Source organism: Giraffa tippelskirchi, chromosome 11 (genome assembly GCF_054371585.1).
Source record: "Giraffa tippelskirchi isolate mGirTip1 chromosome 11, T2T-mGirTip1v1.2.pri, whole genome shotgun sequence".
NCBI classification, from domain to species: Eukaryota; Metazoa; Chordata; class Mammalia; order Artiodactyla; family Giraffidae; genus Giraffa; species Giraffa tippelskirchi.
Window position 1 is genome coordinate 120,483,464 of NC_137285.1, and position 23,872 is coordinate 120,507,335.

At 39.3% G+C, this 23,872-nt stretch overlaps 3 protein-coding genes across 5 annotated transcripts in view; all 3 read left to right on the top strand.

Annotated features, from left to right (window-relative positions):
* Nucleotides 1-5,401: 5,401 nt before the first annotated feature.
* LOC145527971 (olfactory receptor 52L1-like) lies at nucleotides 5,402-8,896 on the top strand. The gene has a single exon (XM_081546526.1). The coding sequence runs from the start codon at nucleotides 7,813-7,815 to the stop codon at nucleotides 8,824-8,826; it is 1,014 nt and encodes a 337-aa protein (XP_081402652.1). The 5' UTR covers nucleotides 5,402-7,812; the 3' UTR covers nucleotides 8,827-8,896.
* An 83-nt stretch (nucleotides 8,897-8,979) lies between these two features.
* The window catches only part of LOC145526129 (olfactory receptor 52E8), an 87,971-nt gene continuing 73,078 nt past the window's right edge, over nucleotides 8,980-23,872 (top strand). For 2 of the 3 annotated variants that reach the window (XR_014068706.1, XM_081541051.1), the window contains exons 1-2: nucleotides 8,986-9,320; nucleotides 11,166-11,303. The gene's annotated coding sequence lies outside the window, so the exon portion shown is untranslated. Of the gene's footprint in view, nucleotides 9,321-11,165; nucleotides 11,304-23,872 lie in introns of all 3 variants that reach the window. The other variant, XR_014068707.1, reaches the window with a different exon arrangement.
* Nucleotides 18,757-20,296, top strand: LOC145526126 (olfactory receptor 56A1). Its single transcript, XM_081541048.1, has one exon. The coding sequence runs from the start codon at nucleotides 19,352-19,354 to the stop codon at nucleotides 20,294-20,296; it is 945 nt and encodes a 314-aa protein (XP_081397174.1). The 5' UTR covers nucleotides 18,757-19,351.

Sequence of the window (23,872 nt, forward strand, 5' to 3'; positions counted from 1 at the left end):
GGGGCCAAAGTAATGTATGGACGTGAGAGTTGGTCTATAAAGAAAGCTGAGGGCCAAAGAATTGGTACTTTTGAACTGTAGTGTTGGAGAAGACTCTTGAGAGTCGCTTGAACAGCAAGGAGATCAAACCAGCAAGATAATCAACCCTGAATATTCATTGGAAGGACTGATGCTGAAGCTGAAGCTCCAATACTTTGGCCACCTGATGCAAAAAACTGACTCATTGGAAAAGACTCTGATGCTGGGAAAGATTGAAGACAGGAGAAGGGGACAATAGTGGACGAGATGGTTGGATGGCATCACCAACTGAATGGACATCAGTTTGAGCAAGCTCCGGGAGTTGGTGATGGACAGGGAAGCCTGGCGTGCTGCAGTCCATGGGGTTGCAAAGAGTCAGACATGACTGAATGACTGAACTGACTGAAAATAATAATATAGCTTAATAACATCCATATGCATAGTTCTCCAGTAAGTCATGACTGATATATGTGGAACCAGAGAACACAGAGGGGGCCATCAATTTCATTCCCTTAATTCTAGATCTTAGGATCGCTGCTTACTCCCTTCCCCAATCTGGGGGGATACTTGATGTGAAAATTTGGCTCCAAGTACAAATATCTTTGTTGTTCTTGCTTAGTTTCTGAGTCTTGTCTGACTCTTTTGCGACCCCATGGACTGTAGCCCTGCCAGGCTCCTCTGTTCATGGGATTTTCAAGGCAAGGATACTGGAGTGGAATGCCATATCCATCTCCAGGGGATCTTCCCGACCCAGGGATCAAAACTGCATCTCCTGTATTAGCAGAAGGATTCTTTACCACTGAGCCATGGATGAAGATCTAGAAAAATGTAAACTACAAAAAGATAATGGCTGGCTACCAAGTTTTCTTTGGGAAGCAGATCATGGGTACTTATGCAAGTGAATTTATGAAATTTGAATATGAAGCAAAAGAGAGTTCATTGCTGTCCTTATAGATCCTCTAGGCAGTCAGTGAAATGGACAGGTTGGAACATGCTACCTACTCTTAGACTCAACAACCCCACCCATTGCTCCAACAGTCTCTGTCCAGTTAGTGACCTTTCTTCTCATATGGAAAAGCAAGCAAGAGAGAAAAGTGGAGGATAAGGTTCTTATCCTCCTCTTATCTATTCTTAGTAGGCAGCAGAGGGTGCCTTTCACTTTCTTTGGGTGAGGTTGATAATGTTACAAGGGCTTTCCTAGTAGCTCAACTGGTAAAGAATCCCCCTGCAATGCAGGAAACCTCAGTTCAATTCTTGGGTCAGGAAGATCCCCTGCAGAAGTGATAGGCTACGCACTCCAGTATTCTTGGGCTTCCCTGGTGGCTCAGATGGTAAAGAATCTGCCCACAATGCAGGAAACCTGGGTTTGATCCCTGGGTTGGGAAGATCCCCTGGAGAAGGGAATGGCTACCCACTCCAGTATTCTTGCCTGGAGAATTCCATGGACAGAGGAGCCTGACAGACTAAAGTCCACGGGGTCACAAAGAGTTGGACACAACTGAGCAACTTTCACTTGATAATGTTAAAGGAAGATTGGAAAATGTGGGGGGAGCAGGGTACATTTTTGTGCTGGGTCATAAATTATGTCTTAATAAATTTCAAAGAAAAAACCTAACATATATTTAAACTGAAAACAATAACAATATATGTCATGATAAGGTCCAAACAATCAGAAATTAAACAAAATACCTCTAAATAATCTGTGATTCAAATAAGAAGTCATAGAGAATATTAGGAAATATTTCAAACTATAATGACATGTAGTAAAAGTTGTGGAATATAGCTAAAGTAGAGGGAAAATTACACTTAAAAATGTTTATATTAGGAAAATATGAAGATTTAATATCAATTATCTAAGGTGACAAGAAGTTAGAAAAAGAAATATAAATTTAGACAAGGTAAATAAGATTAAGGCATTATTAAAGCTAATAGCAGAATGAATAAAATTGGAAGCAGAAACAATAGAGAAAATTTAACAATTCAACAAAAGAGCAAAATTGGTAGTTTGGAAAGATTAATAATATTGATAAAGCCCTGATAAGATCATCAAAGAAAAAGAGAGAAACACAAAAGATCAATATGATGATTGAAGAAGTTCTTATGTAGACTATAAATCTTGACTTAGGCATACACTTCCTGTTTCTAAGCACCTACCCCCAACACTAGGTTAACTATAACATTGTCCTAGTGAACACTGGACTGTCATTTGCAACTGCAAATCCTTCTGGATTGTCATCTGCCCAAACCCACCATGTAAGTTATCCTGTAATAAACTGATCCATTGGGTATGGAGCTGCCTGCCTTGGTTTTTGGTTTCAAGATACCATCTCAGTTCAGTGGGCACTTTTTTTTCCCTTCACCCTCCAACACTCGGTCACTCCCACAACAGTCCTATTCAAGCCTAGCTCCAGGGACAGCTGTCCCAGATGGACAGCTCTGCCAGGTCGAACTGTTGTGTTCTCCATTCTCTCAGGCTTGGATTCCTCACCATTCACTCTATCAGGTACAGTTGGTTCTCCTATCACATAACACATGAATTCTTAAAAGTCACTATGTTATGCAAAATCCCATGTGAAAAACCATAGGATGTATGGAAAAATGAGTGAGTAGGATAAAAAAGATAGAAAACAATATACAGTAGTAGAGTTTTGCATATTAAATGGTTAAAAAACACTGCATTGAATACAATGCTTTATTTTGAAAAATGCAGGAAGCATGCTTGTGGAAATTGACAGGAGAGTTGCAGCTTGTGAATTATTCTGAAGGGGTAAAAGAAACTTTATTTGAAATTAGATGGAAATTTGTGAAGTGAACTAAGTAAGGTACCTTGTAGCTGTTAGGCATGTGTGCATTTGTGTGTTTTGTATATTCTTATGACGGTCATCTTCAGCTTGCTGCAGTTCTCTGTGTTCAAATTACACACAGGCAAGTATGAAATTCAAATATCCTCAAAATGTTTTCTAATATATTACTGGTATTGGAACACCTTTGTATGTTCAAACCAAGTGATACAGCAAAACTGACTGTATCCTTTTTTTTCCCACTGTCAACAATTTTCCATAATTCCAACAACTGCCAAAAAATATCTGTTCCACAAAGTTTCGTCTAGGTCTTTCCAAGTACTTCCCGGTCTCACCCTGGTATCCCCAGATCTGCCTTTCACTGATCTATTATCTTGTAAGAGGTATCTTGTATATTGCCTTTACTTATTCATTTTTTAAAGCTGTGATCATTTAAAATCTGTCATATCACTAACTTGAAACTGCTTGCTAATGAATGTGCATCAAATTAGGTAGAGTCCCACTAGAGAGCAGAGCATATACTCATATTAGAATAATTTAAGAATGGTTTACTTATGAAGGGACTATTTATAAGGATGTGGTCTGTAAGAGATCCTAAGCAATAGTGCAGTTACTTAGGGCTTGTAACATCACTTGTCAAATGAGTGACTGTATTCCCACAGCACAGATGTGTCTAGACATCAAAGACCATGTCTTGATACCCAGTTTCACAAAAACAAAAGGTGGAGTTGGACTGGGGTAAAGTGTCAGGAGAAATGGGTTTCAGTCATGTCCTGAGCTAGTGAAAAAGTACTGGAAGGCTTTAGGGGGAGGTTGATCAATACGGTATGTCAAACATATTGAGTCATTCTTGAGATTGCAAAAGCTTTAGTCTGTGATTAGGTCATCTGTGCTTGCTGACTGCTGCTCTTGGAAATTAGGCTCCTACTCTCCATAGAGAGTGACAGATGGAGTGCTATCTCCTTCGATGTGTATATATATTAAAATAATTATTTATTTATTTATCGGCTGCTCTGGGCCTTCATTGCTGCATGTGCTTTTCTCTAGTTGCAGTGAGTGGGGGCCACTCTCTAGTTGTGGTGTGCAGGCTTCGCATTGTAGTGGCTTCTCTTGTTGCAGAGCAGGGGCCCTAGAGCACCTGGGCTTCAGAAGTTGCAGCATATGGGCTCAGTAGTCATGGAGCCCAGGCTTAGCTGCTCTGCACCATGTGGGATCTTCCTGGTTCAGGGATCAAACTCATACCTCCTGCATTGGCAGATGAATTCTTTACCACTGAACCACCAGGGGAGACTCGATGTTTATATTTTAAGAGAAAGTTTCCACGTCTTGAGAAAGACATTTCTAGGTTGTAAAATTGGGAGGAGGTTGGGAGAAGATTTATGTACATGGCGAAAGGGCAGAGAAAGAATTTACAATTTCTCAAAGTAAAGTTTCTCAAGCAAATGTTCTAAGGAATCTAAGGCTAGGGGTTTGTAGTCTTAAAGAAAACTGTCCAAAGTTTAGACCAAGTCATCTTGGTCATTGGGTGATTATTATTATTTTTTTCTAGTTGGCAATCTCAGAATGTTGTTGTATTTATTTCATGAAAACTGTTGGGGAGTTGCGGGGTGTGCTAGGGCTTGATGCATGGTTGAGCTTCTTTCCCATGTCTCATGGGGCATGGCTATTTATAGCTATGTGGATCACTGTCCTATTTTCTGACCCAGTCACCACTATTCTGAAACACTCACCCCTCTTGTCTGATTTTTGGCTCACTTCTTGGTCTAATAGTGCATGTGCAAAAGGCTAGTCCTGCCTGTCTAGTATCAGACATTTCTGAATAAATATTATTTTTGTAGCAGTCCTTTCCTGTGCACATTTTGGGCTTCCATTCTTTCCCATAATTTCATCACAGCTGTCTTTCATCTTTTGAAGTATGTTCATATTATCTGCTTCATAAACACCTCTCCATTTGTTTTGTATCATATTATAGATTGATTTACTATTGAACATCATGTCAGTATGGCTAGTTTTCAGAGTGGAAGGAGGAAAGTACAGTGATTTCTGAGTTTGTTATGTGGATTCAGAGATGTTTGGAACTTATTTACTATTTGGAGTTTTTGAGACTTTCTTCATGATCCAATGTCTTATCAATTTTGAAGCCATTGCGTGAAAAGTACGTAATGTGTATTATCTGTTTTTACTAAGAGTAAGCTATTCAACTAAGAGACATTACTTTGCCAACAAAGGTCCATCTAGTCAAGGTTATGGTTTTTCCAGTAGTCATGTATGGATGTGAGAGTTGGACTGTAAAGAAAGCTGAGGGCTGAAGAATTGATGTCTTTGAACTGTGGTGTTAGAGAAGACTCTTGAGAGTCCCTTGGACTGCAAGGAGATCCAACCAGCCCATCCTAGAGGAGATCACTCCCGAGTGTTCATTGGAAGGACTGATGTTGAAGCTGAAATTCCAATACTTTGGCCACCTCATGCGAAGAGTTGACTCATTGGAAAAGACCCTAATGCTGGGAAGGATTGAGGGCAGGAGGAGAAGGGGACAACAGAGGATGAGATGGTTGGATGGCATCACCGACTCAATGGACATGGGTTTGGGTGGACTCCGGGAATTGGTGATGGACAGGGAGGCCTGGCGTGCTGTGGTTCATGGGGTCGCAAAGAGTCAAACATGACTGAGCGACTGAACTGAAGGATATGAAACCATGGGAAGTATGGGAACTAGCCCCCTCCTTCTTGAGTCTGGGAATTTTCTCCTCTTTCTACGTTCTCTTCATGTTGCTAAGTCTTGCTCAATTCTATGTTAGGACTGACCAGTATTCTTGCCTGGAGAATCCCATGGACGGAGAAGCCTGGTGGGCTACAGTCGGTGGGGTTGCAAAGAGTCGGACATGACTGAGCGGCTCACACACACACACACACACATACACACACGTGTTGGGACTGTAAAGCATGCATTTTCAGAAGATAGCCTAGAGGTCAAGAGAATGATATCCCTGTTCTAGTCATTTTATTGATTATTTATGTGTCTCAGATTTGACACTTGACCTCTACATCTGAGGGTTTGATCTCTATTTTTCTCTCTCCTAGTAGGTCATCCCCAAGAACCCACACTTTTTGTGTCCTCGCCTAATCTCTGCCTGTGTCCCTGCGTCTTCCTTTACTACTGTCATAAAATGCACACCACTGTAAAGAAGATTAATGAGGCAGGGACAGGCCACAGCCTACAGAAGAGACTTCCTGCCTGTAGTGACAGAGACAGCGCTGGAACTGCCCACCATGAGGAGTTCCTCATTTCTGACAGACACCTAGGATCCTGCTACAGTTTCCTATGGCGGAGCAATTCAGTGTGGTTCTTCTGCCATGAGGCGCCCAGAATATCACTTGATGAGGAGCACTGAGGCTTGGTCGGTCCATGTCTCATAGATGCCCCCTCCTCAACATCATTCCTGTCGCTTAAGTTCAGGGTCTGTCTTGTCAAGTTCTCATAATTCCTGGTTGCTTTATACTCATTTGTTTATTTTAAATGTAGTCATATAGATATTTATTTATTCACCAAACATTACCAGGCACCAATTAAATTCTGGCCTTTCTGGGACTTGCCTTGTGACTGCTGCCATAAGCAAGGCATGCATGCATGCTTATTTGCTAAGTTATGTCCAACTCTTTGCAATCCCATGGACTATAGCCCATGAGGATCCTCTGTCCGTGGGACTTTCCAGGCAAGAATACTGGGGTGGGTTGCCATTTCCTTCTCCAGGGTATCTTCCCCACTCAGAGATCGAACTTGCGTCTCTTGTACTGGCACAAAGATTCTTTACCACTGAGCCACCAGGAAAGCCCATAAGCAAGGCATAGTCCCCACTTTTTAAGGACTGACACACTAATGAGTTTTACAGTTCAAGGTAATCACTGTAATGACATGGCCAGTAACGTGATTTTATAGAAGAGTAAAGGAGACATGCCAGGCTACCTCACAGATTTGGGGAAGGCTTCATAGAAGAGAGGTTGCTTGGACTAAATTTACACGAATAATTAGGAATGAACAACTTCAAATTTTGTTACTTGTTGTCTGCCTTCTGGCCAGAGAGCTAAATATGTCTTCATTGTTAGGTTCCTGGGAATAAAGTCCCTTCTGCTTTTCCTCTACAAATCATTGAGGGATTTCTTGTTTACTTTAGTAATTAATGCTTAACAAACAGCTCTCAGCTTTCTCCCTAGACTCACAACAACACAGTACAAAGAAGAGGCAGGTTGTACTCAGACACATGTCTCTGCTCTTCTCCTTCGCCAGCTAAAGTTGATCTTCATCTTCCCCCGCTGCTCTGCTGACACTGCCCCTATCAGAGCAATGGGTGGTGGCCTTCCACAAATGCGCAGCTGTCCTCTGACTCCTCAGCTGATACGTGAGAAAGGGGTTGAAACTTGTATCAGAAAGGAAGTAGTTAAGAGAGAATTAACTTCTCATTGCGTAGAATGTTCAGCACTGAAATGTGAAGTTCTGTAAAATTGTGAGATTTTCTTGGAGGTGTCAATGAAAAATGTCCCTTTACTTATGGATTTGAATCTGGAAGGAAAGCAAAAGGTGGGAGATATGTGCCTACCAGGCATTTCAGATTTTGTACCTGCCACGGTCACAGTTTGGGGGCAATATTTTTTGTTATCATTGAGTTACGAAAAAGACAGTTGAAGTGATGTATAGATTTATAATCCACAAGAATTGAATCATTTCTGACTCTTATTGATAATACATAAATACAAGTGTGTAATCCTCTCTTACACTGAAAAGACAATTATTTCACACTGTTTTTGTCTTTTAAGACAAACATACATACACAAACATATCTAGTTTAAAGATTTTTGTTTTAACACTGCAGAAGTTAAACATGGTAGCTATTTAATAAGTATTTCTTGTTAAGTGGGAGTTTCAAAAGCACTGAATCATCATGATAAGAGACAGACATAGCAAAAGTTTGAAATAGAGAGTTATGGGGACAAAAAAATGCACCAGGAATGGAGAAATTATGATTTTCTTTTTGCCTCTTCCCTTTCCAAGCCACTGATGATAACTCTGAGTAATTCTAGCTGGAGGCAGATCCAGCCATCCTTTTTCCTGATCGGCATCCCGGGTTTAGAGGAAAGCCAGCACTGGATAGCACTCCCGCTGTCTGTCCTTTACCTCCTTGCCCTGCTGGGCAATGTCACCATCCTCTTCACCATCTGCACTGACCCATCCTTGCACCAGCCTATGTACCTCTTTCTGGCCATGCTCTCTGGCATTGACCTGGTCCTGGCCTCCTCCACTGCACCCAAAACCCTTGCAGTGCTCCTGGTTCATGCCCATGAGATTGGGTACACCGTCTGTCTGATCCAGATGTTCTTCATCCACGCGTTCTCTTCCATGGAGTCGGGTGTACTTGTGGCCATGGCTCTGGATCGCTATGTAGCCATTTGTCACCCTCTGCACCACTCTACCATCCTGCATCCCAGGGTCATAGGGCGCATTGGGATGGCGGTGCTGGTGCGGGGGATACTCCTCCTCCTCCCCTTCCCCATCTTGTTGAGGAGACTTGTCTTCTGCCAGGCCACCGTCATAGGCCATGCCTACTGTGAACACATGGCTGTGGTAAAACTCGCCTGCTCAGAAAGCACAGTGAACCGAGCCTATGGGCTGGCAGTGGCACTGCTTGTGGTTGGCCTAGATGTCCTGGCCATTGGTGTTTCCTATGCCCTCATCCTGCAGGCCGTGCTGAAGGTACCCGGGGGTGAGGCCCGACTTAAGGCCTTTAGCACATGTGGATCTCATATTTGTGTCATCCTGGTCTTCTATGTGCCTGGAATGTTCTCCTTCCTCACTCACCGCTTTGGCCAGCAGGTGCCCCATCACGTCCATGTTCTCCTGGCCACACTCTACCTCCTGGTGCCACCTGCACTCAATCCTCTGGTCTATGGGGTGAAGACTCAGCAGATCCGCCAGCGAGTACTCAGGGTGTTTGACATAAAAGGACAGATCTGAACACATCCCAAACATTTTCTTCAGATGTTCCTGCCAGCCATGCTGCCAGGAGCCCATGGCTGGTCTAGGCCATATGGATAGAGTCCACTGCTATTGTGAGACGTGTTTGTGATCATAACAGTCTCATGGCAAAGAACATGAACACTTGGCTCCACAGCTGATTGGGATGTGCCTGGAGAGCTAAACTTGTAAATATTTTCCCCATTCTTTCTTTCATGATCCTGACAGTTCTCTATACCTGGTGATGGAGGAATTTGAGGATAGGGAAATAGATGATCACTCTGAATATGCCATTGTTCCTATCTCTGTCTAATGACTGGGCAACACACCTGGCGTGGGTATGGGAAGTTCTAATGTTTGCCTCGTTTTAGTTCTGAATGTCATTAAAGCTTGTAAGTGCTGTGAGCTTCAGGTCACCAGATTCCTCTGTAGTAAGAGTCTTTCTCAAAGCATTTGAGACAGCCACAATGTGAGAGCATACCATTCACTGCAAGGTAGGTGCTATTTATTTAAAATAAACTTAAGTGGGACAGGTAACATAATAGGTTCTGGGAATAATGTGATATGATCCCTATTTTAAATGAAAAAACACGTGTAGTGATTTCTCTTTTTTAAAAGGTCTATTTGTATTTTAACTTTATTGTGTTTTAATTTACCTACATTTTTGCTTAAGATAAAAAGGGAAGAAATAGTGAACATATTTGTGTTTTATAAGTACTAATTTAACAAAGCAAAAGTAGCTATGTATTTATTAGTGTCTCATAAGTGTAACATTTGCTAGAGTCTGGTGTTGATAAACATAGCTTTATCAGTAAATGTAGACACAGTTATACTACTTAAACTGTTTCTGAAATGTGGATACCTAGTGACGTCAATTAGACCTCCTACCATCTCTGCTAACAGGGACTGGGTAAAAGCTTACAAAAGGATTGTCACAATTGCTTTGTTCTCTGTTTGTCAGATGTTGCCCTAATATTGAACTTAACTATTTTGAGTCCCTAAAAAGTTTCAATGTTTTTTTAGTCTTGGAAGAAATCAAGTCACTGCTACCTTGAGTATTAGAGAAAAGATAATAGCTTTGGATATGTCATCTTTTCTGCGTTCACCTAATAACTGACCATTCAAGATCATCTGGGATAAGGGTGGAAAGTCCTAACTTTTGGCAGGTTTTAGTTTCAGAGTGTCTTCAAATCCTCTAAGTTAGTGGTGTGAGTTCTAGGTCATTGCGCTCCTGGGTGGCAGCAGAGTTTCTCTCAGAGTAGTGGGAGAATGTTAAATAAATGTTAAATAATGTTAAATAAATGAATGTTATTTATTTATTTAAAATAAACTTAAGATGGGAAGGCACTATAGTAGGTCCATAGAGTAATAAGATATAATCTCTATTTCCAAGGAAATATCTGTCTCTTTATGTGCATATGTGTATGTGTGTGTGTGTGTGTATAGTGAATTTATTTTTAAAATATCTGTTTGTATTTTAACTTATCCATAATTTTGTCTAGGATAAAGAGGAAATAAAACCAGGTGTTGGATATACATTTATGTGTTTTATGTCTTAATTTACCAAAGCAAATATGTAATTATCAGTATCTGACAAGCATATAATGTATTAGTATCTGGTGTTAGTAAAAATAGGCTTACTAATATATGTATAAGTAGTTATGCTGCTTGAAAGAACAGATCTTTCTGGAATGTGGATATGGAGTGATGTTCGTAAGCCCTCCATCCACTTCCGCTAGTAAGAACTGTGTCAAAACTTACAAGAGGTTTGTCACGGTTGGTGCATTGTACTCTGTTTGTTGGATGGTGCCCTGAGATTGGACTTAATTATTTTGTGTTCCTAAAAAGTAACACAATTTTTTCAGTCCTGGAAAATATCGGGTCACTGCTACTTAGAGGTAAGATGCTCTAGTGATGATAGGTTTCTATCAGGGTAGAAAAGGTGGAATCAATGGTTAGTGTTTCTAGTTGTTCTCTCTCTCTTTTTAATTTTTTTGGCAAATTTTACTCCAAATAAATAGTTTTCTGTTATAGAGCTGAGTATGAAGTCTTAATTTGGTTGGCACTGTGGGTGAGTTAGGGAGGACTGGTATGGGTTCTTATTGCAGGAGGAATGACACAATCTCATCACCTTGGTTCTATGTCTAGGACTTAAAACTCTGGTAAGTTGTCCTGGGCAAGTCCGAGCTATGCTGTATCACATCTATTGGAAAGCAACTGCTTTGATAATGTGTATCACACTCATTTGGAAACAAAGTAAGAGGTACTTAGTTTGAGTAGATTATACAAGGAGTAATTTCCTCTCTCTTTCATTTGTACCATTTTCTGATACTTGGAAGGCGGATGTGAAGGAGTTTCCTTGCATCAAAAGATGGAAATGCGTGTTGAAGAAGGCAGAGGAACATTATTGAAGAGCTTGTGTCCTATTGCTCTCTGGGCCACCAAACCTGACTTAAACCTGTGACAGAAATGGACTTGTAGGTGATTTAAGCCATTGTACTCTGGGGAATTTTTGTTGGAGCTAGTAACTAAAACCTAAAAATATGTTTTTGTTTTAGATCTTTCCAGTAGGATACGTATGTCTTCTAGAATTTTCTTTAAAAATGTTTGCAAGGTTTTGTTTGGGTAAAATGCATTTATTTTGTGCTTATTCAAATTTATTATCAGAGAACTGTTTATGTCATTTTCTTCTTATATTTTATTTTCCACGGTGTCTGTACTATATCCCCTATTTAATTCCTAGCAGTGTTTATTTGTGTTTTTTCTGTTTACCTTGGTCATCAATGTTAGATATTTATCAATATTATTAAAATATTAAAATAGTTAAATTGTATGGGCATTCAGTCAAATGGTAGCTTTGGCTTTCTTTTTTAAATTAGAGAATAATTACTTTACAATATTGTGGTGGTTTTTGTCACACATCAGCATGAATAAGCATTAGGTGTACAAATGTCTCCTCTCTCTTGAAACTTCTTCCGCTCTCCCCATCCAACACCTCCAGGCCATCACAGAGCGTTGGCTTTGGGTTCTCCGTGTGGTACATCAAACTCCCACTGGCTATCTATTATACATGTGGTAATGTATATGTTTCAGTGCTGTTCTCTCATCATCCTACCCTCTCCTTTTGCATTTAACTTTCTTATCTCCTCTGCTGATTTAGATTCCTTTACTTTTCTACCATCTCAAAGATGCATTAAAAAGGATACCAAAATAATTATTACTTTTTTTATATCTATTTTTTTTCACTTTTTGGCTCTAGTGGATTAGTTTTTTTTCTACTGGATTAGTTTTTATGCTTATTTAGCATTGCCCTTTCTTTTCTTGCTAGTTTTCCACAAAACTTTGTATTCTTACGCTTATCTGTCTGTTCACTGATGAAAATAAACTGGTTTGGGTAGATGGTGTGAGTTTCCTCAGAGGCTGTGAATGTCACAGCCCCTGTGCCCTGATGGTAGCACTCTATAGGTCATTTGCTCACAGGCAGAATTCCCTTTAGGCTGTGTCAAGAGAAAAATGAAAAAGTGCACTGAGTTTCTTCTTTTGCTGAAGTAGAGAAGTTTTATATCTGAAGCCAGTGATGCTATCGTGTATTTTGCTGATCAGTGGACTGTTTTTCCATACTTTTTCTCTATTTCTAACCTTGAGTACTGACACTATCTCAGAATTGACTCTGAGATAGAATCAGTTGACTCTGATCCTCTTCATCCAGCCCCACAGAAATGACAGGATTTTGAGATAGAACAGCATCCTCTTTATTTATAAAGGGAGCTGGTTTCCTTGTTACTTTGTGTGCACAGGACACTAAACACATTCATAGGCTCTATGCGGTTCAATATGAGAATAATTTCCTCATCAATCCACTGAAGACTTGTCTTCCATTTCTATTATCATTTCTATTTATTCTAAGCCTAGAGTATTCCCTGGATCTCTTAATAAGAATACTTCCCATCTTCACACCAAGCTTTAGCTTTTCCAATTCCTCTTTCTCTAACTCATAATTCTACACTCCATACATACACTGGTTTCCAGGGTTTTTCATTCTGGCTTTACTATAAATTCAATCCATTCTGACTTTTGAATTCCAGAAAAATCTTAAAGTATGTGAAACAGTTATACTTCCCCATATCCTAATACTGTTACTGCATTATTTTTATGTTTCTTTACTCATTATATTTAATATTATATTACAAATCTATAGTTATCGAAACAACATGATATTGTCATAAGAACAGACCATATATCAATAGCACAGAACAGATAAAGTAACAGAAGTAAACTCATGCACAGTGGTCAGTTAATTTACAACAAAGGAGCTGAGAATAAGCAATGGAAAGAGAATAGTCTTTTTAACATATAGTGTTGGAAAAACTGGATAACCACATGCAGAAGAATGGAATTGGATCCCTATTTTACACAACACACAAAAATCAACTCAAAATGATCTGCAGGCCTGAAACCATAAAAATTCAAATGAAAACACAAGGGGTAAACTCCTCAACATCAGTATTGGCAATAATTTTTGGATTTGACGTCAAAAGCAAAGTCAACAAAGGCCAAAATAAACAAGTAGGACTACATCAAACTAAAAAGCTTCTGCAAAACAAAGGAAATCAGGAACTAAATGAAAAGGCAACCTATGGAACCAAGGAAAATATTTTCAAAATGTATATCTTATAAGGGGTTCATATCTAATTGCATAAAACCTCATACAGCTCAATAGCAAAACAAAACAAAAACAAAAAACAAACCATCTGATTAAAAATAGGCCAAGGAATTGAATAGATATTTTCCCAAAGAAGACATCCAAATGGCTAACAGTTACATGAGAAGGTGTTCCATATCACTAATTATCAGGGAAATGCAAATTGAAACCACTATGAAGTATCACTCACTTTATACTTGCTGAAATCTATCATCAAGAAGACAAGAGAGAGCAAGAGCTGGGGCGGACAGGGAGAAGAGGAAATCCTGTGCACTGTCAGTAATGTGGACTGGTGCAGCCAGTATGGAAAGCATTATGGAGGTTCCTCAAAATGTTAAAGCTAGGACTACATATAATCCAGCAATCCCACTGCCGGCTATAACTAAAGGAAATGAAATCTCTGTCTTAAATAGATATCTGCACACCCATGTTCATTGCAGCATGATTTACAATATCCATGAAGCAACCTAAGCATTCCTTGACAGAAGAATAGATAATGAAAATGCGGTATATGTACTATATGTATATCTAATATTTAGCTGTGGAAAGAAGAAAATCCAACCTTTTGTAACTACATGAATGGAACTTGAGAGCATTATGCTGAAGAAAATAAGTCAGTCAGAGAAAGACAAATACTGTATGTTCTTACATGTAGAATCTTAAAAGCTGAACTCATAGACACAGAGAAAGAGTTGGTGGTTGATAGACATGGAGTATGGGGGTCAGGGAAATGGGCAAAGTTGGCCAAAAGGTAGAATTTTCTGGATAAAGACAAACAAGTCTGGAGATGTAAAAAGAAAAAAGATAACTTTGAGAGAGAAAGAGAAGAAGTGAATAATGTTGTCAATTCAAGATCTTCAATCAGAATTATTATAATTTTAGTTAAAGTCCATGATATTCTTTTGTTGTATATATCTTTCATGCTATGCTTGACTCCAAGAAGACAAGAGCCTTCTATGTTTCATTACTTCTCAATACGAAGTGTCTGACTTATTCCTCAACACAACAAATGTCCTCAATAATTATTTGTAATATTAGATTCAATTAATGCACAAACTTGATACCTCTGCAATGAATGCTTTGTTTTTCCTTTTACTAACTTTTATTGTGATTTTCTGTTCAGGACTGGGAAGACAGATCTCCCATCCTAGAATTAGATGCTCTCACCTGACAGACAGGGTGCCCCTTGAGAGAAAGAAGCTCAAGTGTGCTATTGGAAGTTAAAAGTGCAAATTTATCACTCCTTAACCCCTATGCATTTCTAGCAGTAGAGAAGTGCCACAAAGAATAAAAGAAGAATTAAAGTAACAATAGTTAATGGCTCAGGGGTAAGGAATCCACCTGTAATGCAGGAGACTAAGGAGATGTGAGTTTGATCCCTGGGTCGAGAAGATCCCCTGGAGGAGGACATGGCAATTCACTCTTGTATTTTTGCTGAAAAATCCCATGGACAAAGGAGCCTGGTGGGATACAGTTCAAAGGGTTGCAAAGAGTCAGACATGATTGAAAAGAATACATTTCATATGCATATCTGTCTGGTAGGTAAGTCATGATTGGAAGATGTATGTGGGAGCAGAGGACAAAGAGGAAGCTATCAACCTCATTCCCTTAATTTTGGATATTAGGATCTTTTCTTATTCCCTGCCCCCTCCTGTGCCCAGAGACATTAAATGTGAAAATTGGCTCCAAGTACAAATACTTTATCATCTGCAAGGAGATTTGCAGAATTCCCATTAAAGGATGGAGTCCTAGCAGAATGCATTAATAAAAAGAAAAAGAAAAAGCAGGTCACAGGCTCTTCTATTGGTGAGTTTATGATATTTGAGTATGATCAAGGAGAGGCCACTGCTGTCCTTACAGATCCCCCAGGCAGGTGGTAAAACAGAACCTGGAACATATTTCCTACTCTTGAGATACAATAACCCCATCCACTGCTTGTGACAATATCTGTCCAGTTGTATTAGTGATCCTACTTCTCATATGGAAAAGCAAGACAAGGAGTGGAGAGAGGGGAAGACAGAGCAAAAGTATTCGCTCTTATTATTTCTCCTTGTAGTGAGTAAAAAAGCCTTCTTCCATGAAAGTGGAAGTTGAGGAAATAAGGTTCTTCCTTGATAGGCAGCAGCGGGTGTCTTTCACTTTCTTTGGGAGAGGCTGATAATGTTACAGGAAGGTTGGAAAATGCGGTGAGGGACAGGGTACATTTTTGTGCTGAGTCATAAATTATGTCTCAATAAATTTCAAAAGAAAAAAACTAACATAATTAAATTGGAAAACAATAAGATGTTATGATAAATCCCAAGGACTTGCAAATTGAAACACATCTAAATAATCCATGGCTCAGATAAGACATCAGAGAGAATGTTAGAAATTATTTCAAACTAATTGATAATGACACATAGTAAAAGTTATGGAGTGCAGTTATAGAGAAATTAGAAGAACAATTATAGTTTCAAATGTTTATATTAAGAAAGAATGAAGATTTAATGTCAATTATCTAAGTTGACAACTTAAGAATTTAGAAAAAAAAGAATAAATTAAGCCCAAGGTAAACAGGAGTAAAAAATCAGTAGATAAGACCTGAATCAATAATAGTGAAAGCAGAAACAATAGAAAAAAAATCAACAAATCAAAAGAACAAAGTTGATTCTGTGTAAAGATTAATAATGTTAATAAAGCCTTGGAAAGATTTATCAAAGAAAAAGAGAGAAGCACAAAGAATCAATATAATGATCGAAAAAGTTATTACACAGGCCATACTAAAGAGCAGAAGGATAATAAAGGAACAACACAAACAATTTTAAGCTGACAAAATTAATAATTTACCTATGAGATTATAGGATACACAAATTATGTGACTTCAAGCCCCCAAACATCATAAGTGCAGACTTGAGATTAGGAATTCTCAAGGTATAGTCTTTCCTTTTTCAAAGAAATTCTACCCTTCCCTTCCCTCTTTCTTTTTCTGTTTGGTGAAGAAAAAATAAAAATCGGGCAATGAATCTGATTGATTTTTATCACAAACCCCCAAGAGATATTCAATGATATCTGTCACTGAAATAATTACCCACTCGGAGAAGTGGTTCAAAATACACTGACGAGGTAGGAAGGAGTCAGATTATATATGACCTTGAATTAATTAATTAGGTAAAAAATATGTTGATTCTATTACATTCCAAATACTGTGTGAAACACATTAATGAGAAACAAAATAAATGTGGATCTAAGCTCACCGAAAGTAACTGTCCAGTTTATGTGTAGTCTTGAGTAGTACATGTTATGAGAACTGGTTTTATGAACAATGGGAGAGTTCTGATACCATAATGTAATGTAAATACTGTAATGGAATCTTGATGAGGGCAGAGACCTTAACTACTTTATTCATCTTTTTATTCTTGTGACTATTCTACTACTGGAAAACTGGTTGATAATAATAAATAAACACATATTGAATGACTGAGGTTTACATAGGATAAATTAGCTGCCCCAATTCAGGCAGATAACAAATAGCAGAATTGAATTCAGGATAATATAAAAAAGCAGGAAACAGTATAGCGTCATTAAGAAATTTTGGAACATTTCAATATAACATTTCAGAATGCTGAAAGTGGCATAAAGAAATATTTAAGAAGATGATCTGTGGAGTCAAACAGATAGATATAGATTTTAACTTCAAGTTAGTTTCAAGTCCTGTTTCCCACCTTTTAACTACCATCTAGTGGCACCTTAACACAAGGTAAGATGAAGGTTCCCAGGAGATCCAGCTCATCACCAGCCCCAGGGTCCCAGTATCCCAAACTACCACTGCTCCCAGCTGGCTTGGAGGAGGGGATAGAACAGTGTGAAGAACTGACTGCAGGTCATAAAACCCTCTACACTTTTTCAGCAGAGCCAAGGAAGCAGTTTCAGTCTGGTTACTGGATGCAGGCCAATTGATGTTTTAATTGGGAGCCAATCTGTTGCATCATCTGTGAGTTTCAGGGCTAAGGGAGGGAAGCAAGGCTGTGTTGGACCTGCAGGAGCTGAGTCGTCGAAAGACTCAGAATGGGAGACATTCTCATTCTAATAATGGCTCCCTTGATAACAGAAGAGAAAGGCTGGTGGTACTGGATGGGTGAAATTCAGAAATTCTATGTTCCTTTTGGAAGAGAATGATCTTCTATAGTCTCAGCAATCCCATATCATTACACACAAGGGATCCTATGGCTGGGAATTTCATTCAAGTATGTGACTAAAATCTGTTTGGCTTGCCCAGAAAAGCAGTCTAAGGGACTTTAGAAAAAGAAAGGATGGGATATTGTTTGGAGTTTCATATGACATTGGGCACCGAGCCCATGAGTTCAGTGAGGAAGCTGGTGAGGAGATTTGATTATTGCCTTTACCCAACATGTTCCAGCAGAGTAATGTTAACAAAAAAGTCTCCTCTAATGATTATACAGGATTCACATTCAACAGAAACAGATTTCTCTGTAATTTTTCTCCTTAGTGGTCTTAGTTTTTCTCTTCCTCTTAAAAGTCAATGGTATGTTTACATCACACAAAATATCTTCACTTTCCTAAATTGTCCCTCATTATGAGTTCTTAAGACCCTGTTATCCTGGAAGTCTTCTAAGTGGTAACGTCTCAAAAAACATCCTTTAAATCAAGGTGCACTGAACCACACACAGTGTTATAAGCGTTGTTGAACCAGAGCAAAGCATAGAGTAATTATCATTTTCCCTCTGATTACTGTTACTTCTTCAAGTAGAGAGTTTGTTTTTAATCATTCTTATCACCTGAATATATAAAAACGTCAACTTAAATTTGTTTCTATACTTCTACCTGACAGTACATCCAGGCATCTGATCCTTTTTTTCTCTGTGCTTATTCCTTCTTATCCCCTCCTTTATTACCCTTTACACTAAGTACACTCTTCTCAGTGAAATCCAGGTAGCTGAGGGATGAACTTAATTACAATAGTTCTCTATGATGTAAGGAAGGAATGAGGACAAAGAAGTAGATGGATCAGAAACTAGGATTTGTAAAGGGTATGTTACAGACTGGGGGATGCTTCCCAGATGGTGCTAATGGTAAAGAATCTGCCTGCCAATGCAGGAGACATGAGACACGGGTCTGATCCCTGGGTCAGGAAGACCCCCTGGAGCAGGGAATGGCAACCCACTCCAGTATTCTTGCCTGGAGAACCCCTTGGACCGAGGAGACTGGTGGGCTACAGTCCATAGGGTTGCAAAGAGTCAGACACTACTGAAGTGGCTGAGTACTCATGATGATAGAATTGAGAGTATAAATTTTTCCATCTCTAATTTACTTTGGTGTGTGACTAAAAAGTGAGGAAAAACTAATTTTTTAAACTACTGTCTAATAAATTATGTCAGCAATACTCACTGAAAAGATCTATAGTTAAATGTGATTTTCTGACATCTTTATAAATTATAGATTAATCTGTAAACTAGTGAGCATTTCTGGCTTACGGGATCCGTAATTAGCCAATTTGCTTTGGTCAGTGTCACTTGGAAACTTTTTTATAGCTTTACAGTATGTTTTAATGCAGTGATTCTTCTTATTTTCTTCTAAATCTTGTGGCTTCTTTGTCTTATTGCTTTTCCATTTAACTTTGGCAATAATTTGCCAAGCTCTCCCACCATTAATATGTATCTTTAGAAAACTTTGCCTTTATTTGGGATTGTTCTTCTATAGCTCATCAGTTTTCTGGATGAGTAAGTGCTAGAGAACATTTTGAGAGTGTTGTTTTTTATTGACCTAATTCCTGTACCTTACCATACATAAACCCAAGTAAAATCTCCTCAGTTTAGGATTTACCTCATGACTTCACCCAGCAACTACTCCTCTGTTCCAGTCTCCGAATTCCTCCTCGTCTGCTTCCCTAACTACCAGAGTTGGCAACACTGGCTGGCCCTACCCTTCAGCTTCCTCTTTCTTCTGTCCATGGGGGCCAACGCCACCCTCCTGATCACCATCCGGCTGGAGGCCTCTCTGCACGAGCCCATGTACTACCTGCTCAGCCTCCTCTCCCTGCTGGACATGGTGCTCTGCCTCACTGTCATCCCCAAGGTCCTGGCCATCTTCTGGTTTGACCTCAGGTCCATCAGCTTCTCTGCCTGCTTCCTCCAGATGTTCATCATGAATACTTTCCTCCCCATGGAGTCCTGCACATTCGTGGTCATGGCCTATGACCGTTATGTGGCCATCTGCCACCCATTACGATACTCATCCATCATCTCTGACCAATTTGTGGCCAAGGCTAGTGCTTTCATCATAGCTCGGAATGCTTTGCTGCTTTCACCTGTTCCTATTCTCTCTGCCCGGCTCCGCTATTGTGGGAAAAATGTCATTGAGAACTGCATCTGTGCCAACATGTCTGTGTCCAGGCTCTCATGTGACAGTATCACTGTGAACAGAATCTATCAGTTTGTGGCTGGTTGGACTTTACTAGGCTCAGATTTCATCCTCATCTTCATCTCCTATATCTTCATCTTAAGAGCCGTGTTCAAGTTCAGGAGCGAGGGGGCTGCTGTCAAGGCTCTGAGCACGTGTGGCTCCCACTTCATCCTCATTCTCTTCTTCAGCACCATCCTTCTGGTTGTGGTGTTGACAAATGTGGCCAGAAAGAGGGTCCCCATGGACATCCTGATCCTGCTCAATATCCTTCATCACCTCATACCCCCTGCCTTGAACCCTATTATATATGGGCTTCAAACCAAAGAGTTAAAGCAGGGGTTTCAGAAGTTGTTGCGGAGGGGGTTTTAAACACACAGAAGAAGGCTTTCTGTGGAAACACCTATTACTATTTCCTCTGTTTCTATTTCAGGATTTGTGATTCCAGAAAGCAAAATAATGCTTGATAGTGAACATTTCCTACCCAGTTTCTGTCCTTCTGGTATCAAAATTCATTGGCATAGAGTGGGTAACTAATATTCTTAGGTACCTAACTTTGTATCTAAGTATTATATATTTAAATAATCTCACCTTCATAACAATACTGCAGGACAGGGATTACTATTCCACTTTATGTATTAGAAAACAATAATTTATGGAAAAATATTGACAAAGGTCACATCTGGTGAGTGGTAAAGCATTAATACAAGTGCAGGTCTCTCTGACTCCAGAGCCTTCCAAGACACAGCACTCTTTTCTTAGATACAATTGAAGCTCTAGTTCTGCTCTTCAGGCCATGATCTCTGGAAGGATTTTGTGAACCTGCAGCTAATAAGTATATTCTCTCTAGATCCTCTCCCTTGAGAATCAGGAAGAGCTAAGCAGAGGCACAGAGCTCAGAGAGATCACCATCTTTATCTCATCATGACTGTTCCAGCTTCTGTTACAAAAGGTTAATATTCATAATGGTACTGTTTAGGCCCAACAGAATCCTCAAAAGCTTTATGGAAACTCTTCATGGAAAGGGCGGATACTGAGGACCCAAGTGGAGGTAGAACTGGGGAATGAGAAGACCAGTATGTGGGAAATGGATAAACTAAGTGTGGTGGTTTATGGGGACATTCTGTTTACTTAAAACCATGTACCATCTAGTCTGGAGCTCCACTCAAGAGGAGAGTATAAGTATGGCATATGGTTAAATTTCTGGATGTCACAATCTGGTGAAAATGGGTGAGAAAACATAATATATTATTGTAGTTGGTAGGCAGAGGTGTCATTATTTACATTGGTAGTAGGGAACTTAGGGTTTGGGCTTATCCTATAGGCTTTCCTAGAGGTCAGATATAATTCTTATTTGCAAAAATTCCATAGAATGAAAGCAAGGGCCACTCTATTAAGAGGTCCTCAAACACTGGTTCCAGTGAATAGATTCCAAAATTCTTAAAGGCCTTTGAAACGTAGACAGTACTAGTACATTGCTTTCAACAAATACGATCTTTGTTTTTGAATTGTCTCTTGACTAGTAAACTACAAATACTGGATGAAAAGATGTATACTCTATGGTGTTAGAGTATTTAAAAAAAAAAACTGGTGAAAGCTGGAGAGCTGGTGGGGGGGCTGCTTGATTTCTTTGCAAAAAGCATGAAAACATATTTAGAAAGTATTTCAGAGGAATTTCTTTAAAGAATGAGCAAAACTTGATTAACAATTGTGTATGTGAGAAGGAGAGAAAAATGACTGTATTTCATGCTGACACTTCTGTGGGTTTTATTATCTCTAACCTTGGTTGTTCAAGGAATATTGGCCTAAAATTATCTTCTTATGAGTGAAGATAGAGACTGTTTCCCCAGAGTCAAACACAGTTGACCTGGAGGCCTGGTCATGCAATCGTCTTTACTTAGCCCTTTGACTCCATGAATAAAAGATTTATAGTTGCATGCTTTTTCCTGAGACACTCATATTAATTCTGAGTACACATACTATTGTCCGTATATACAAGGAAGAAAATTTTCATAGATTTTCCACTTAAAAATAAATCTAAGTGCCGTCCTTAATCTTGAAGGTCCTGAATTAGTCACATCTCACTTGATTTCACATTTTTACAATCTCACTGCCCTTCCTCCAGTCCTAAAATCTATTTTCTTCAAATTTCCTGGCTATATTTTAGAGCTCCCAAATCACTCTAACTTCAGGTTCCCCCAGAAGTATATCCCCTTTTATTGTGGTGCATAGTCCCCTTAAGATACTAAGTCTTCAGATGTAAAACATGTCTCCTCTGGCTGTGGGGAGGGTAGAGGGTTTATGCAGTCATAAATCCAGCCCTGAACCCAGGGAGGTCTCAGAAGTGGGATGGTGTTTTCATCTGCTTGTTCAGTATGATTATACATAGTTAAGAGGGACTTTAGTTTGTAAATATGGAGCAAAGTCAAGGTTTATCCTCTCGCTTGAAACAACAACAAAACTGGACAAAAATATATGAAACAATGGTTCTGAAGGCATTGGACATTAGGCAATAGAGATGGGAAGTAAATGAGCTAAGTCCCTTTTACTAGAGAAAGATTGTTGCAGCATTCTGAGGAGGAGTTACAGATCATGTCAAAGGGAGGGTGAACTTAAGTGTAGCCTGACAGTCTTCCTGTGTTGAGGACATGGGAGTCAGGGGAGCCTAAGGCAGCTAAGAATTCACGGGGCAGAGTACTGGAGAAAAAAGAACTGCCTAGAAGGAGAACTCCAAAAATCTACAGAGGGGTTCCCTTAAAGTATTCAACAGAGTACTGATCAATGAATCCTTGTGTGGAAACTACTCATAAATATCTGAGAAAACAAAAGCAAGAACTCACATAACCACTCTAAAGGAAGATTGGGATGGCCTTTCAGAGTTTTCTGGATCTTTCCTGATGGCTCAGATGGTAAAGAATCTGCCTGCAATACAGGAGACATAGGTTTGATCCCTGGGTCAGGAAGATCCCCTGGAGAAGGGAATGGCAACCCACTCTAGTATTCTGCCTGGAGAATTCTATAGACAGAGGAGCCTGGTGGGCTACAGTCCATGGAGTCACAAAAAGTCGGGCACGACTGAGCAACTTTCACCTTCATCTTCAGAGTTTTCCAAACTGAGGTTTGTGTGCCAGGCCTTTTTCTTCTCTCATCAACTAGTCATTGGATGGGGGTTGCCTCAGGGAGGGTGCATAACATTGGAGGAGGCAGCCCCCTTTTACGAAGGGCAATGTACCAAAAGGAACACAGCTGAATGCCCTTATCATGTTACAGTTCAATGTAAAAGATGAAGTCCTAACCCACAAAATATATCAGGGAAGAAAAAGGGATTTTAAGGATCAGAATAAAATGATTAAATTAACCTGATTTTTATATTTTTATATGGTATAATAATTTAAAACAATGAACATTTTTTAGAATTAGTTATATATTCAATAAGATGTCCAAAGATAAGATAAACTTGAAAAAATTAGTAGTTTTCTTTTTTCCTATTTAAAAAAAAATTTTGGCTGCACTGGGTCTTCATTGCTGAGCATGGGCTTCTCTAGTTGTAGTGCATGGGCTTAGTTGATCCAGGCATGTGGGGTCTTAGTTCTATGATAGGGGATCAAACCCATCCTTACATTGGAAGGAGGATTCTTTACCACTGGACCACCAGGGAAGTCCTTCAATAGTTTTTTTTATACCAGCAAAAATTATCCAAAAATATTAGAAATAAACATGCCACTTACCATAGGAGGAATTTATTAATATGTAGAAATTGACATCATAAAAAATACACAAGACCTTTAAGGACATAATTTAAAAATTATGCTGTTATTTAAGTGAAACTTCCACTTTACTTTTACACCCTGAAAGTAGAGAAAAGAATGTATGTGGAAAAGAACATATGAACATTTTAAAGATGTCAGTTCTTCACAAATTAATTGATAAATTCAATGTACTTTCAAG